Source organism: Penicillium concentricum, assembly GCF_028827145.1.
Source record: "Penicillium concentricum strain IBT 3081 chromosome Unknown utg000006l_segment0_segment0, whole genome shotgun sequence".
NCBI classification, from domain to species: domain Eukaryota; kingdom Fungi; phylum Ascomycota; class Eurotiomycetes; order Eurotiales; family Aspergillaceae; genus Penicillium; species Penicillium concentricum.
In genome coordinates, this window is record NW_026622759.1 from 26417 (window position 1) to 41722 (window position 15306).

General features: G+C 47.2%; 6 protein-coding genes across 6 annotated transcripts; 4 read left to right on the top strand and 2 right to left on the bottom strand.

The window, feature by feature from the left end:
- Nucleotides 1-205: 205 nt before the first annotated feature.
- Nucleotides 206-1153, top strand: N7517_010181 (glycoside hydrolase family 75 protein; the record flags this gene model as incomplete). The annotated part of the gene is made up of 3 exons (XM_056727904.1): nucleotides 206-301; nucleotides 351-701; nucleotides 755-1153. The coding sequence occupies 3 exons, from the start codon at nucleotides 206-208 to the stop codon at nucleotides 1151-1153; spliced, it is 846 nt and encodes a 281-aa protein (XP_056573719.1).
- Nucleotides 1154-1751: 598 nt separating this feature from the next.
- Nucleotides 1752-3483, bottom strand: N7517_010182 (sugar porter family MFS transporter; the record flags this gene model as incomplete). The annotated part of the gene is made up of 2 exons (XM_056727905.1): nucleotides 1752-2417; nucleotides 2497-3483. 2 exons carry the CDS (start codon nucleotides 3481-3483, stop codon nucleotides 1752-1754), a joined length of 1653 nt encoding a protein of 550 aa, XP_056573720.1.
- A 2151-nt stretch (nucleotides 3484-5634) lies between these two features.
- On the top strand, nucleotides 5635-7098 carry N7517_010183 (uncharacterized protein; the record flags this gene model as incomplete). Its single annotated transcript, XM_056727906.1, has 3 exons — nucleotides 5635-5791; nucleotides 5850-6560; nucleotides 6617-7098. The coding sequence occupies 3 exons, from the start codon at nucleotides 5635-5637 to the stop codon at nucleotides 7096-7098; spliced, it is 1350 nt and encodes a 449-aa protein (XP_056573721.1).
- Nucleotides 7099-7395: 297 nt separating this feature from the next.
- N7517_010184 (Amino acid/polyamine transporter I) lies at nucleotides 7396-9231 on the bottom strand (the record flags this gene model as incomplete). The annotated part of the gene is made up of 4 exons (XM_056727907.1): nucleotides 7396-7649; nucleotides 7722-8302; nucleotides 8366-8565; nucleotides 8629-9231. 4 exons carry the CDS (start codon nucleotides 9229-9231, stop codon nucleotides 7396-7398), a joined length of 1638 nt encoding a protein of 545 aa, XP_056573722.1.
- A 2335-nt stretch (nucleotides 9232-11566) lies between these two features.
- N7517_010185 (uncharacterized protein) lies at nucleotides 11567-12173 on the top strand (the record flags this gene model as incomplete). Its single annotated transcript, XM_056727908.1, is given in 2 exon segments — nucleotides 11567-11950; nucleotides 11970-12173. 2 exon segments carry the CDS (start codon nucleotides 11567-11569, stop codon nucleotides 12171-12173), a joined length of 588 nt encoding a protein of 195 aa, XP_056573723.1.
- A 1184-nt stretch (nucleotides 12174-13357) lies between these two features.
- N7517_010186 (proline permease PrnB) lies at nucleotides 13358-14882 on the top strand (the record flags this gene model as incomplete). Its single annotated transcript, XM_056727909.1, has 2 exons — nucleotides 13358-13385; nucleotides 13432-14882. 2 exons carry the CDS (start codon nucleotides 13358-13360, stop codon nucleotides 14880-14882), a joined length of 1479 nt encoding a protein of 492 aa, XP_056573724.1.
- Between the last annotated feature and the right edge of the window lie 424 nt (nucleotides 14883-15306).

Here is a 15306-nt window from a genome sequence, read left to right on the forward strand (position 1 = left end):
CCGTTTTGGACATTGCCCTATAACCAATATTCACTTTAGGTAGGATGTTCTGAAACATATCATTTTGCCCGAGCGGATCACTCCCATTTACCCCTGCATATCATGTTCACATCTGATATATATTCCACCACCTCCCTGACCTTTTTTTATGTTGTAGTCATTCCAAATCAAGTCATCAATTCAGTTGGTGTTTTTCTTCCCCAAAATGCACGTTCTCAGTACTTTGATTCTGTCCTCCGTCGGACTTACTTTGGCATATGAACTCCCCGCCAATTTGAAAGCAATCTACGACTCCCACAAGGTAATTCTTACATGAGCATCAACTATAGCCAACGGCCTAACATATATAGACTGGTAAATGCGAAAACGTACTTGCTAAAGGATTTGACGATGGACAATCCGAAGATGACAAGAATATGGGCTATTGCGGCGACATAGATGGGGCTATCTACTTGTACAGCACCTCCGGAGCGTACGGCGACATGGACATCGATTGTGACGGCGCTAATCGATTGGAGGGAGACTGCTACAATGATGGGAGTGGTCAAAGTCAAACGGCGTTCATGGATGAACTGACCGAGATCGAAGACTTGGATGCCGGCATTCACCCCTATGTGGTCTTTGGAACCCATGAATATGATCCCAGGGATGACGGTATGAAGGCTCTGAGTGTGATGGCGATTGTGTGTGGTGGCAAACTGGTACTTTACCCCCTGTTCCGATTCAATCTTTCCCTGCTAAAATGTTATCACAGCACTATGGTGTCTGGGGTGATACCAACGGCCACACTGCTACCGGAGAAGCTTCCCTCTCTCTGGGTCAACTCTGCTTCCCTGGCGAGGGAATTACCGGTGACAGTGGACATACCGAGAAGGATGTCTTGTACATTGGCTTCAAGGGAAAGGGCGCAGTCCCGGGAAATAAGGCAGACTGGAAAGCAAAGAATAGCAAAGACTTTGAAAAGAGCATCAAGTCGATTGGTGATAAATTGGTCGCGGGTCTTGGTTCGGCTGGATCCGAAGGCTGGGTCGACGAGTCTTCATCTTCATTCACCACATCCGCGCGGACTACCACCAAGACGAAGACCCGCACTCTTTCCAGCACTCCTGCTGCGAGTACCACCGCGAAAGCGAGAGCGTGTCATCTGGACTAAACTTGAGATACACAGCGCTTGGTTTGGCCGTGCGTACCTCGTGGAGAATGGCAGTTGGCTACGCTTTCGGCCATAGATTGTAGCTAGTGTTTTTTGATTGTTTATTGTGAATGTATCCTGCGTTACTTCGACTTGGAAAAGTCACATAGGAAGATATAGGCCATCTCTCGTAGAAGTCTTTCCCCTCTCGTATCTAGTCTTTCCACTTGTAAGAGTTGATATCTCGGACTAATCCCTCTATAGTCGATGTAAACAATCATAGTATGTCGTATATAGCACATACTCCTCACTACTTGAATCTTCGTACAAATTCAGCTCTTAATTTTTGACTGGCTACTCGGTAGTTTGGACGGAATTTGGTTTGTAAAGGTAAATAAGACATATATGTCTTGAATTCTATAAATGTAATAGGTATATGATCGATCTTCTATATATACAAAGAAAATAATTGTGCACAATAATGCCACTCAGTACTCCAGGCCCAAGATATACCGTGCAAGTTGATGCACCATGCCAAATGCAGAATGCAGAATGCAACACCAGTTGTAGAACGAAAAATAGAAGGAACAGTTCTTGTTTTACGAAGAGGTCTTTGTACTCACGCGTTCTCGGCGTGGAGGGTTCCCTGCGACTTGCGACCGTACGGGTTCTCATCCGCAATCCAGTCCTGGTGGCGCTCGGGAATCTCGTAGCTGCTGCTCTTCCAGGGAACAACCTTATTGACATACATCCAGTCAAGCTCCTCGAGTGTGCGACCCTTTCCTTCAATAACGAAGAAGTAGACAACACCGATAGCCACGAAAAGGCAACCAGCGAAGACGTATCCGTAGGCAAAGTCGATCTCCTTGGTGATGAAAGTTGTGAAGAAGCTGATGAGGAAGTTCCATAGCCAGTTGGTTGCGGTCGCTAGGGCCATTCCCTTGGCACGGTACTTTGAGGGGAAGAGCTCTGCGACAATAGCCCAGACCATGGGACCCCAGGTCATAGCATATGCGGCAATAAACAGGCAGGCGACGACTATCATACCCTTGCCGGCGTTGGGAGTGTTGGTAGGTGTTTCCACATCCAACACGAAATGACCGATCGACGAGAAGATCATGAACATGATAAACATCCAGATCGCTCCGAAGATCAAGGACTTGCGACGTCCAAAGTTTTCCACGACATACAAGCCGCCAAATGTAGTGCCGAAGTTCACAGCGCCGAGAATGCACTGGGTCACGAAGCTGTCCGAGAGACCGGCACCTTCGAAGATAGTGGTACCCTATCAAAAGAGATTTCGGTCAGCGATTTCTTTTCCCCAAAAAGAAGCAAAAAATAAAGAACATCTGTAGAAAACTTACATAGTAGAAGAAGTAGTTAGCACCGCTAAGCTGCTGCAGTGACTGCAAGACCATGCCGAGGGCAATACGGTAGAACATGCAGGGGGCGGTGAGGAATTCATGCCACTTCTGCTCATCAGACTCGGCTTCAAACTGTTCACGAATCTCGTTCATTTCCTCCAAGATGCGAACATGGTTCTCTGGGATACCGTAGAGTTTGGCCAGGGTGCTTTGGGCACTCTCGGCCTTTCCGTGGCGGAACTCATACCGTGGGCTTTCAGGGAAGAAAATCATACCACCGCCGAGGACCAGAGCGAAAATGAAGGTAATGCCGAGAGTGATGCGCCACTGAGCAGTGCCATCCATGGTGTGGGTGCCCAGGTTAATGCAGTAGGCCAAAAAGATACCGAGGGTGACGAACAGCTGGTAGCAACTGATCATGGCACCACGGATATGACGGGGGGCACTTTCACTTTGGTACATGGGGACGAGCAGCGAGCAGCCACCAACACCGAGACCGGTGACCCAACGGCCAACGACCATCTGGTACCAGTGACCAGCGGGAGAGGCGATTTGAACAATCAAACCGACATTGAGAATCATACACCAGAGAGTGATGGACCACTTCCGGCCCAATTTATCAGCGACGGGAGCTCCAACCAGGGCACCGATCATGGTACCGATGGACAGCAAGCCGACAATGAGACCGGAGCGCACGGTGCTGAACTCATAGGAACCATCTGCGTTGAGCTCACCATACCGCTCCAAGTAGTTGCTCATTTCTTGGAAGCCGGAGATCTGACCCGTGTCATATCCGAACAGCAGACCACCCATCGAGACAAAGAGGGCCATCACCAAGGACCGAATGGTTATCCGAGGGATTGGGGTATCGACGCCTGCGGGTCGCATAGGCTTCTCAATGGGGCTATTTTGGAAGGAAGACTCAACGCTCGGCTGTTGAGCCGGGGTGATGGACTCCCCATGGTGGGAAGACGCTTCGGCACCCATGGCGTAGGTTGAGATGGGGAAATATGTTTCTGGCTGTCCGATGTTTGATATTTTCAAGTTGTATTTAAAAGAGATATAAAGGGACTAGTGGACCAGCTCAAGAAGAAAGATGAAAATGAAAGAAGAATAGAAACAAGCCGGGGAATAAGAAAATCTCGGGGAACATGGGGGAATAGGGGGCTTTTTGTAATCCAGCAATCAGAGAATAGAAAGAGAAATAAAACTCAGAATTGGGGGTGGGGAGAGAATTGTGGAGAGGCGACTTGCGCAAGATGATGATGCTCAATGTACAAAAAAGTAGGCAGTCAACAAACCGGCTTCCACCGGCTTATACAGGGACTCCACCAGGGGGAAAAGCCACACATGGCAGGTTCCAAGTGATGAGATCTGGTTCGCCCTTTTTTTCTCAAGTGGATATGTCCGTAGCCGATTTGTTCGGGGGTCGGGGGGGCGAATTCAAGCTTATAGGCCAAGGCCGTGCCGAAGTGATTCGGGATCAGATATTTCAGTGCCGAGTAAGAGATTCATAATCTGCCTTTTTGATTAGGTATACTTTGTATGTTGTATGTTTTACATAGGATATCAGGATTGAATCAATATTGAATCTGGAGAAACTGCGGGCCATATGCTAACATTCCCCAGGCTCTCCGGGTTCTCTCCGGTTTCTCTGTTTTTCTCTGTTTTTCTCCGGATCCCAACAAATTGATTTCCCGATCGGTATCCCGGTGAAAACTTCCCCGAGAATTACCGTTCTCCAAAGAGGGTTGGTCGAGGGGGAAATGCGGAGTCTGGGGGTACATATGCTCTGACCAAACTACGGAGTACTAACTTGAGACGTTATTATATTATTATTATATTATATACGTAATACTAGAACATTACTTCTTTGTTACATCTGACCTCTATGTTGTAAAACTCATATCCCAAACTCAACGGCCAAACGTCGGCTTGATATTGCCGAGTCGTCAGTGGCGGCCACGAGCCGCCACACCCGTTACCGTACGTCATTGAAGAAATTTGCAAATTGAAATTTTCACTTCTACGTAATTTCAAGTTATGTATTTAATTTCATATGGAATCTATTTCCTTATTGATTTGCTATGCCCATACTACTTTTCAAGGGCATACCTAGGTATCCATGGATGTTGTAGCCCTGGAGGTATCCAATATCACTTAGGTAATATGGGCGATCAAATTTGTTCCGTAGTTTCCCGTGTCTGAATTACGGGATAGCTCGACTGTTCGATTGCCGATTGATCCGCCCACGGCATCCCCTTCTAATATTCCCCGTGCCAAGACGGGCTGATTCTCGGGAAGCCCCTTGAATTGGAGACGTCGTAACGGTATGGATCGGATCTCGCGTAATTATGTAGCTATAATCTGGACCTTAAGGGCTGTGCCGGACGGGTTATCCATGCTTCTGCGCCGTGAACTTGCAAAAGCTTGTGGAGAAACCAAGTATTATGCACACCATACATATTTATATATTTTAGTATACAAAGCAAGTACAGATTACTATCTCCGGCTCGACTGGTGAATAATCCGGGTCATCGGCAATTTAGCTAACTCGTGAGATTATTTGAGAAATGAAGTCTAAAAGTCATGAGACACGTGTAGAAAGGGTACGAAGTATATGTTGCTGCATTGTCCCTAGCAATTACAATTCTCGGCCTAGCTACCCGATTTTCCATAGTACTAATTACTCGGTGTTAGTGACTTTCCTCCCAAGCATGGCGGCTGAAACGCCTTGACAAATGGAGACAAGCGTGGCAATTCCTCCGCGTTTCAATTTCTGCAGGAATTTCCCCCGCAATTACAATTAATCCATACAGTCCTGGATTTCTTAGATACCCCGCATACTAATGCAGGTGGTCTGGCTTATGGACTTCCTTCAAAGGCCCATTGGTGCATCGCAAGCGGACTACCGCTTCGATTAGTCCGCAAACAACACGGGGGGCTTGCGGGATAAATTCCACAGGATCACTCCATGGCCTGATATCTTCTTGAGTAGATGGAATAATTTCGATTTCCTAATTCAGGGCGGAAGTTGTTCTCCGTCTTCATATATCCCCGCGATCCCAGGATATATATATAAACATCTACTTGCATCCAAAGCGGAACAACAGGTACACAGCGAAGTTTAGGATCACTATGAAAACGCTAGCAATCTTATCCCTGACCGGCCTGGTCTCTGCCCAAGCTGCTCCGTACGCTCAATGTGGCGGAGGCAGTTATTCTGGCCCTACAACATGTGTCTCTGGCTGGACTTGCCAATATCAGAGTGACTGGTATAGCCAATGTATTGCATGTAAGTGTGCTAAGATATGTTGTAATGCTGTTCTATCGATTGACACGGAACGCTCCAGCTTCTGGGGGTAGTACCACTACTCTAGCAACAAAAGTTTCTTCAGAAATTGCAACTAAAACGACAACCACAACCAAGGCAACCACCACCAGTGCCACTGCGACTGGATTCCCCACTACAAATGGACTGAAATTTGAGATTGATGGAAAGACAAGCTACTTTGCCGGCTCCAATTCCTACTGGATCGGCTTCCTCACTAACAATGACGATGTTGATCTTGTCTTCGACCACATGGATGAATCTGGGCTCCGAATCCTCCGAGTTTGGGGATTCAACGATGTCAACACTGTTCCCTCTGCTGGGACTGTCTATTACCAACTGCTCAAGGATGGAACTGCTACCATTAACACCGGCGCAGATGGTCTACAGCGCCTGGACTACGTGGTTGCCTCCGCCGAGGCACGGAATGTGAAACTGATCATCAACTTTGTCAATAACTGGTCGGATTACGGGGGTATGGCGGCCTATGTCACTGCTTTCGGTGGCAGCCAGACAAGTTGGTATACAAACACTGCAGCTCAAACAGCCTACCGCGCCTACATCAAAGCTGTTGTTTCCCGATATATTGACTCGCCTGCCGTCTTTGCATGGGAGTTGGCCAATGAGCCCCGCTGCAATGGTTGTGATACTTCGGTTCTTTACAACTGGATCAAGTCTACCAGTGCCTATATCAAATCTCTGGACTCAAAGCATATGGTCGCCATTGGTGATGGTATGTATACCCATGAGATTTCTGCTGCCTGGTCCACTGTCTAACATATCTTTTAGAGGGCTTCGGACTGGACACCGGGTCTGATGGTAGCTATCCCTACAGCTACGGCGAGGGCCTGAACTTCACGATGAATCTAGGGATTGATACCATCGACTTTGCTACCTTCCATCTCTACCCCTCCAGCTGTATGTATATCCTCCCCATCACCTTTTGTCTCGACCTTGCTAATGGATCCATGCAAGGGGGAACTACCAATGATTGGGGCAACGGTTGGGTCACATCCCACGGTGCTGCCTGTGTAGCAGCTGGCAAGCCATGTCTCTTTGAAGAGTACGGTGTCACCGCCGATCACTGTGCCATTGAGGCTCCCTGGCAGAAGACCGCGCTGAACACCGAAGGCGTTGCAGCTGATCTCTACTGGCAGTATGGAGACACACTGAGCTCTGGAAAATCCGCCGATGATGGAAACACATTCTACTATGGAACTGCCGAATTTAAATGTCTGGTAACGGACCACGTCGCAGCCATTAACTCCTAGGCCTCAGAACTGTTGAGTTGGAGGGGAAGATACAGATCCATATCAGCATCAGATAATTGAAATGCGGCCGTTCTAACGGGCCTCAATTTACTGTATCTACTACACCGGGGCCCATAAATTGAATGCTCTTTGTCATAATTTTTAAAAGAGCTGCGCAGGCTATGATGTGCAAATCATGCAAAATCACGCAGAAATATCTATTTTGGTGGGGTATTTATACTTATGTACAGGCAACTTGGTGCTTTTCTAGAATTAATTAGATTGAGCTAGCCTCAAGAGGGTATAGAGAGTTTGGTGTCACGATAGCACAACTTCAATGACTCGGTGCCTTCTTGGGGACTTCAGCGTAGGCTGAAGGTTCGGGGAGGTTTCATCCCGCTCCACGGCGTCGGTTGGCGGTCCGCGGTAATTGTGGTAGCCCCAGACACCATACCAGATGGCAGCAATAGCAATGAAGCCAGCAAACACCACAGAGGCATAGTTCATGCTCTCCTTGGTGACAGTTTTCAGGGTTGGCATACAGAAAAGAGGAATTGCAAGAACACTCCAGCCTAGAGTAGTTTAAATGGTTAGCGTGGAAACTCGAATGTGTAACGAAAGGAATTCTGCAAGAGGCAACTCACAAAGAGCAATAACGTTGGCGATCAGGCCAAAGACACCAAAGTTGAAGCTACCGTTCTTGATATCCTCCCGACCACGGAAGATCAGGGAAACGGCGATCGGGCAGGCATAACTCGTGGTCAAGAAAATGACACCAACACCGGAGAAGGCATTATACGCAGCGGTAGAGCCAAAGTAAATCACACCAAGAATAATCTCCACCACCATACCCAATACCAAAGCATTGAAAGGAATGTCCAGCGACTTGTTGACGGTGCTCCACCAGCGCGAACCGGGAATGCCGCCGTCACGGGCAAAGGCCCAAGTACAGCGAGATGTGGCCGTCACACAACCGACACCGCAAATGATACCCAAGACGAGCAGGGGAATCAGCAGGCAGAATGTACCCGCCGAGTTGCCGATGGCGGCCTTGAAGATGGCAGGGGTGGGCTGGCCCGAAGCCAGATTAACCAGGTATGTAAGATCGGGGAGCACGAAGCAGACGGGGATCAAGAAGAGAAGACCGGCGATAAAGTTGATAATGATGGTTCCGACCATAGCCTTGGGGACCATGATGGCGGGTTCTTGGACCTCCTCGCAGAGACTACCATCTATTAGCAAGTGGAACGGGTGGTTTGGAGAATCCAAAATTCGAGTTAAAACTCACGAGATAATCATGCCGGTGGCCGATGTAGCGTAGGCAGCCTGTAAGAGACCGATGAAAAAGGACCACCCCGCAGGCCAGCCGGCCTGAGTCTCAAAGTGACCAAAGACCCAGGCGGCATCGTGACGACCTTGCTTGGCGATAGCCAACAGACAGACAATAATGGCGAGTAGACCAGCCATGGTCCAGAAAATGGCGAATGTCTAGAGAAAAGGATAATCAGTACTGTTACCCCATGGGGTAAAGGGGCACGTGCAAAGACATACCTCCAACCATGGCAGCCATTTGTTGCCAAATGCCGAGATAGAGTGCGTCAGCAGGGTAATGGCCAAGAAGATAAGGAAGATCTGGTATGTCTGGAAATCATCGGTGATTCCGACACCCGGCGATTTTTCAAAGACATTCAGACAGGCCACGAAGAGCAAGGCAGTTCCAAAATTGACGGCAAGGGTAATCGTGATGTTCCCTGCAACGTAGGACCAGCCACAGATCCACGATGCAACGCGACGACACCACAAGGGCGACAAGACGAATGTTTGATAGTAGACACCACCTGCAGTCGGGTAGACCGAAGTGATTTCCGCCAATGAAATTGCCACACATAGAATCAAGAAAGAGATGATCACCCAACCCCAGATGACATTGGCCGGCCCACCTGCCGCGAGTGGGTAGTATAGAGTGGTCGACAAGCCGTAAGGAACTGAAGAGAGAATGAAGCACATAAAAGTGACCTGCCAAATTGATCGATTGCGAGACAATTCAGGCTTGTATCCCATATCCTCCAGGGTACGATCCGCATTGGAAGTGCTCACACCCTGTTCGATCGAAGTCACCCCGGAGGGGCGACGGGTTCCAACATCGACAGCCATAAGGAATGAAGTTATTGCGTGATGTTTCTGATCTGCATATGGTGCAGATAGGAAATAATACAGTTAGAGAGAGGTGGAAAAAAGATGGAGAAATACAAAATACAAAAACAAAAGATAGAAAAAAAGAAAAAAAGAAAAAGAAAAAAAGGAAAAGGAAAAGCCACAGTGGAGACGAAGCGGCAAAAAGAAAATTGAAAAAAATCCCAAAAAGATGACCAGCAGATTAAAATGTAAGCGAACGAGATCCACCTAGGTCCACTCAGGTCCACCAAGATCCACCCAACCCATAGGACACGAGCGTGATTTAACTTTGAACCAGTTAACGTGGATGGAGGGGCATATGAAATAGCTGGAACCACCAATCAGACTACTTCTAATCCTAAAACAGACTAGTTTCCAACTGTTATCCTTGTTTCGAAACCTTCGAGAAGATTATTTTCACCTAGGAAGACGGGGGTTTAGTTAAGCTCCGAGCGATAATATATAAGAATATGTATTATTATATATTTAAGGGTTATATCAGAGTACCAGTCAATGGGGATACTGCAGCAACTACGGAATTCTCAGCCTGGATACTTCAATATACTTCTGTAACTCTATACTCCGGGTACAAAAAATCGCATGATGTCAGGGGCGTTGGAGGCGCCACAGCTTCCCGAGGTCCGTTAGGAACCTTTGGAAGTCCAAGGGAAAATAGTCCCCGAACAAATGAAAATCTTTGAATTTGATATGTTTTGTATTCAACGTAGAATTATAGATACTTTGTTAGGAAGTTCAGATACTCAGGATTGTCGCCCCAAATATGGTTAACATCCCCCGTCAGATTCCGATATCAGCCGTGTCCCGACAGGCCATCCCGCAAGTATAGAGATAGCCTCAATTAAAAAGGGGGCGCCTACTCTCAGCCCAAATGTTTCATTGGTCACAGCCATCTCGGTTGAGATTTTTTTTCTAATTCTCTACGGCGTACTCCGTAGTGAATTTTTTCCCAAGAGATTGGGCAATTTTGAGCGAATCTCGAGAGGCTATCTTTTTTATCTAGGCAGAAATCAAAGTGCACACTCTCTAAATTCATGTTCCAATATGTGTATAAATATATGGTGAAGAATTTCCATACAGATGTATATAGCGAAATGTAGATGCCTAAGTTGTCGGGCTCCTTTCCAATCTTGGAAGGTTGTCCCGTCTAATATTTCGCATATCTTCGGGCGCAAACACCTTACACCAATATTCGTCCAAATCCCATACACCATCCAATGCGAAAGTTCTAGGAATTGCATCTCATTAAAGTCAACTAGTTGCTCATTCAGCTCCAAGCACACAGGTTGTTGCCAGTCTCTCGTCTACGTCAGCCGCCATCAAAGAGTGTACGCACCCAAGGCACGTAAGAGACTCTACATTTGCGCTCGGGACACACTCACCTGTGTGGCACGTATCCAACATATCGCGGTGCGCGGGCAGCGAAACGGTGACATCAGGACCACGGACATATCCAACTTGCCGTCAAAACACCGCTTCCCAGAGGTCCCGTCAGTCATGTAGAGATGTCTAACAAATTTTATACTAATCACACAACGCCATACAAGATCTTCACCGGTCGCTGACCTGTGCCCAGACGTAGAGCAGAACTCAACTCAACAGTCGGCAATTCTCCAAGTCTCCGGTCTTGGCGATAAGTGATTTCATGCTCATAGCCTTAGATGTGATTATGTATAGACCTATGCCTGTTGTAAATCCCATACAAATTGGAGTCTGGAATTAGATGTGATTATGTATGGACCTATGCCTGTTATAAAGTCCATACAAATTGGAGTCTGGACTCTTAAACGCGATACCCACGGAACGCCCAAGGCTTCGGTCCGCGGTGGGGGGAATGTGGGGGTTGACATGAGGGTCCTTTCCAGTATTGGAAATTGTGGGGGAAGTCTGGAGGTTTTGATACCTTCCAGGGCTCTTTGCATGTAGCCCTTCCTAGGTAAGAGCGAGTCGTTACTTTGACGTTATCAAGATACATAGCTTGATCCCCCAAAAATACCATATCACTGTCTATAAGCTCACTCTCCAGGTAGATATTCTTTAGCTCTTGATAATGATAGATTTACTATATGTAGGTTGCAACATTTTATATCTGTATAGAATATCAATCATCGGTGCGTCTTCCTATACCAAAGTGACGTCGGTTTCCTAATCGAGTGTCGGCCCTGAAAGTCATCAAAACAGAGTAAGCTCGAGTGGTTCAAAATGAATCCTCTTTTCATTCTCTTCCATCAGACCCTCATATAGGATGGTTACCCAATCTCCAAAATTGTTTCAACATTTAGCTACATCCCTCTACATGACAATCAAAAATATATTTTCTTCCATCGCCATTACCATCAACCATCTCAAAGCAAAGTATCGCGACCATGTCCAAGCTAACAGAGTCAAACTACTGTTACAAGAGCTCCAAGAAGCAGAACATACCCAGATCCAACTCGACTGGATATCTGAACATCGTCGGGAGATAAGACGGGCCAATAATATCATCCAACGAGAAATTCACCTCGGTGCGACGTATTCCCACTATGAAACTCAGGTACAAAATGAGAGCCCGCCAGAACCTTCCACCCTTAAGGAGCTTCGGCAGTGCGATATCGAGCTCAAGCTACTCAACATTGAATACTTCCAGCATCTGGAACGAAAGGCAGAACTCATGAATCGCAAGCCACCAGGGCGCTTCGTTCATCGGTATACAAAAGGTCTGCGGTACAACCCCAAACGGCTCTGGACTATTGAACGGGCCTACTGCCAACTTCGTGGTGGCTGTTGCGCTCGTGAGTGTGGTTGCTGTGAACGATCTTGGCACACCATTCGGGATCCTTCTGGAGAGGTTCGATATATGCACTGCACAGGAAGTTGTGGATGCTGCACCCGCCATCGCGGTTATTCTTCAAGTGTGGTAGTCAATAGAAAGTCCGACATCTAACCTAAACCAGTAGTTGGTCGACAAGCCTGGGCAGGTTGTAGCGCCACAACCAATGAGATAGCATTTTCCTTTACGGGGAAATTTTCGATTGAACAGGAATTGAGAATATGAGGATGAACCGATCGGGGGATTGTCCTTGCATGATTTGGGAGTTTGGATGCTTGAATGCTTGATACTTGATATTTTTTGATCATATGGTCGATACATCAAATATATCCCCGGCATTGCTTGTTTAGGTTTAGTATACTCCGACCCATGTAGGCTAGTATTACACATATGGACTCTGATTGGTTGAATCTTGACTATATCTCCTATTCTAGTCTTAGTATCAACTTTTCCCATTTTCTGATACGAGGTGTTTTGATTGCTCTTTGCCCAGTCTCTTTGCCCAGCCTTTTTCTTTTCTTTTCCTTTGGTTTGGGGCCAATATTATTCCCGGACCGGTCACCGGACCGGTGCTATCATTTAAGGGCCATCTTTTGCTCCTGTTATCTATCAAATTGTCAAGAGAGCATTTTCCATTCTACCATGGTGCCGTTCACGGGTGCTCGGGTAGATGTCATGGGATGTAATGAATTTTAAAAAAAAATTAAAAAAGTCGTAACTTGGTAGGTCATACCTTGATTTAGTTCCTTAAGACTGTCAACTATATCTCCCGTTGACCATGCCGTATGGAGACTGGGAAACTTAGAAAGCGTCTAATGAATATCAAAATCAGTCCCTACAGGATGTTGCACAATGCTACTCCGTACAATCTTGTCTTCTAGAATTCTAGTGGCTTACCCCAGGATTGTACATCCCGCCCTACCTGCCAGTAGGCGGCCACGGACCCCTCTATTGACCAGTCATTGACCAGAGATTATAGCCATTTAATATCGCATGGCTGAGGGTCTCCTGTATTAGATGAGACTGCCCTTCCAAAAGAAAATATTTAAATCTAGCACATAACCCTGTCGATCGTTTCATTTTTATCCTGCATTTTCCCCTTTGGTTGTCGCACAAGATGGAGATAGAGAATAAACCCCCCACTATTATGCGGGTGATCAACATCCGATCAGTGAAAAGGGCAAAGCACTGAGAAATTTGGTTGAAGCCGATCTGCTCGATGATCGTTATGCAACCACCACCAAACGTGGTTTGAAGAATCGTCATGTTCAGCTAATGGCCCTCGGAGGCACGATCGGAACTGGTAAGTCTGCAATTTTTGCAAAGGGAAATTTACTCACGCAAGTCAGGACTTTTCGTGGGTTCCGGTCAAGCCCTGGCCATTGGAGGCCCCGCGTCGCTTCTTCTGGGTTATATCTTCATCTCGGCCATGGTTTATGGCTTGGTCACAGCCATCGCTGAGGTTGGGGCCTATCTTCCAGTACATGGTGGAACGATGAGCTATCATGGATTCCGATACGTGTCGCGGAGTATGGGTTTCGCCATGGGATATCTATACTGGTACTCTCTCGGAATTTTAGTGCCATACGAGATCACAGCTGCTGGACTGGTTATTGGATACTGGGACCAGAGTGGGTCGATCAATATCGCTGTGTGGATCACAATCATGATGATCGTCATTATTGCGCTCAACTTTATGCCCGTGCGGGTATACGGCGAGTCGGAGTTCTGGTTCGCCGGGGTGAAGATCATCACTCTAATCGGCTTGTTGATGGTATCTTTCATCCTCTTCTGGGGTGGTGGACCTAACCGTCAGCGACTGGGCTTTCATTATTGGAAGAATCCGCGCCCATTCAACGCGTATCTCACGACTGGAGATGCGGGCCGCTTTGTGGCCTTGCTGAAATGCACAGTATCCAGCGCCATTGCGTTCATCTTCGCCCCAGAGCTGATTGTGATCAGTGGTGGTGAGATGGAGTCCCCTCGACGGAATATACCCCGGGCGGCCCGGAGATACATTTATCGTTTGGTCTTCTTTTACATCTTTGGTGTGCTGGCCATCGGTGTTATTTGCCCATCCGATGCCAGTCGTCTGACCAAGGGTGATGGCACGGTAAACTCATCTCCATTTGTGATCGGCATCCAAAACGCCGGCATCCCCGTCTTGGACCACATTGTGAACGCTGCCGTGTTGACATCTGCCTGGTCTGCAGGGAATTCCTTCCTGTACATGTCTTCGCGGTCGCTCTATTCCTTGGCTATGTCAGGCAACGCGCCACATGTGTTCAAAACGTGTAACCGATGGGGTGTCCCATACTGGGCTGTGTCGGCTTCGGCATGCTTCTCGGCATTGGCCTATCTTGCTGTTGGCAGCTCCAGTTCAGTTGTGTTCAACTGGTTTGTCAATTTCACAAACACTTCTGGCTTTATTTCATGGATCTGTTGTTCCGTGGTGTTTTTCCGTTTCCGCAAAGCTGTCAAAGCACAGGGCATTGAACAGCCATACCGATCAAAGATACAGCCATATGGGGTTTACTTTGGCCTTGCAGGTGCCACGCTAATGACGCTCATCAATGGATTCACAGTATTCTTCCCATCGGAATGGTCTGTGAGCAACTTTTTCACCGCATACATCGGTATTCCCGCTTTCTTGATTCTTTACTTCGGACACCGGGTACTGTATTGGAGTGATCCATGGGCATGGCGCCCGGAGGAGGTTGATATGCATACGGGTCTGGATGAGATCATTGCTGCTGAGCAACCACCAAAACCACGAGGGGCATGGTGGAAGTTCTGGTAATATACCCCCGGAGTAATGGAGGATGAAGCCATTGTTTGTCAGTGTTTGAGGTGTTTGCACCTTTTGCAACGTATGCAATGTTTATAATGTTTACAATGTTTGTCCATGTCATGACGCATCGAAATACCAGAGCGGGTATGTTGCTGCCACTCACCCGCCTTATCACCATATTAATGTCCAACAACATCCAGTAACGTCCAATAACAACTAATAAATTCCAATTCTCCAACATCTTATTACTCCGGAATTCGGAGATTGTCTTATCAACCCATTCCATTGGGAAAATAACCAGTGGACTCTCTCTTATATTCGGTATACGCCGTGGACCGTCTACAATCTGGTCTGGAGAACTGAACCCTGTAGTATCAGCCCACACGTTTAAATACTGTCTTGTAGAACATCCTCTGAACATTTGGTTTCGACC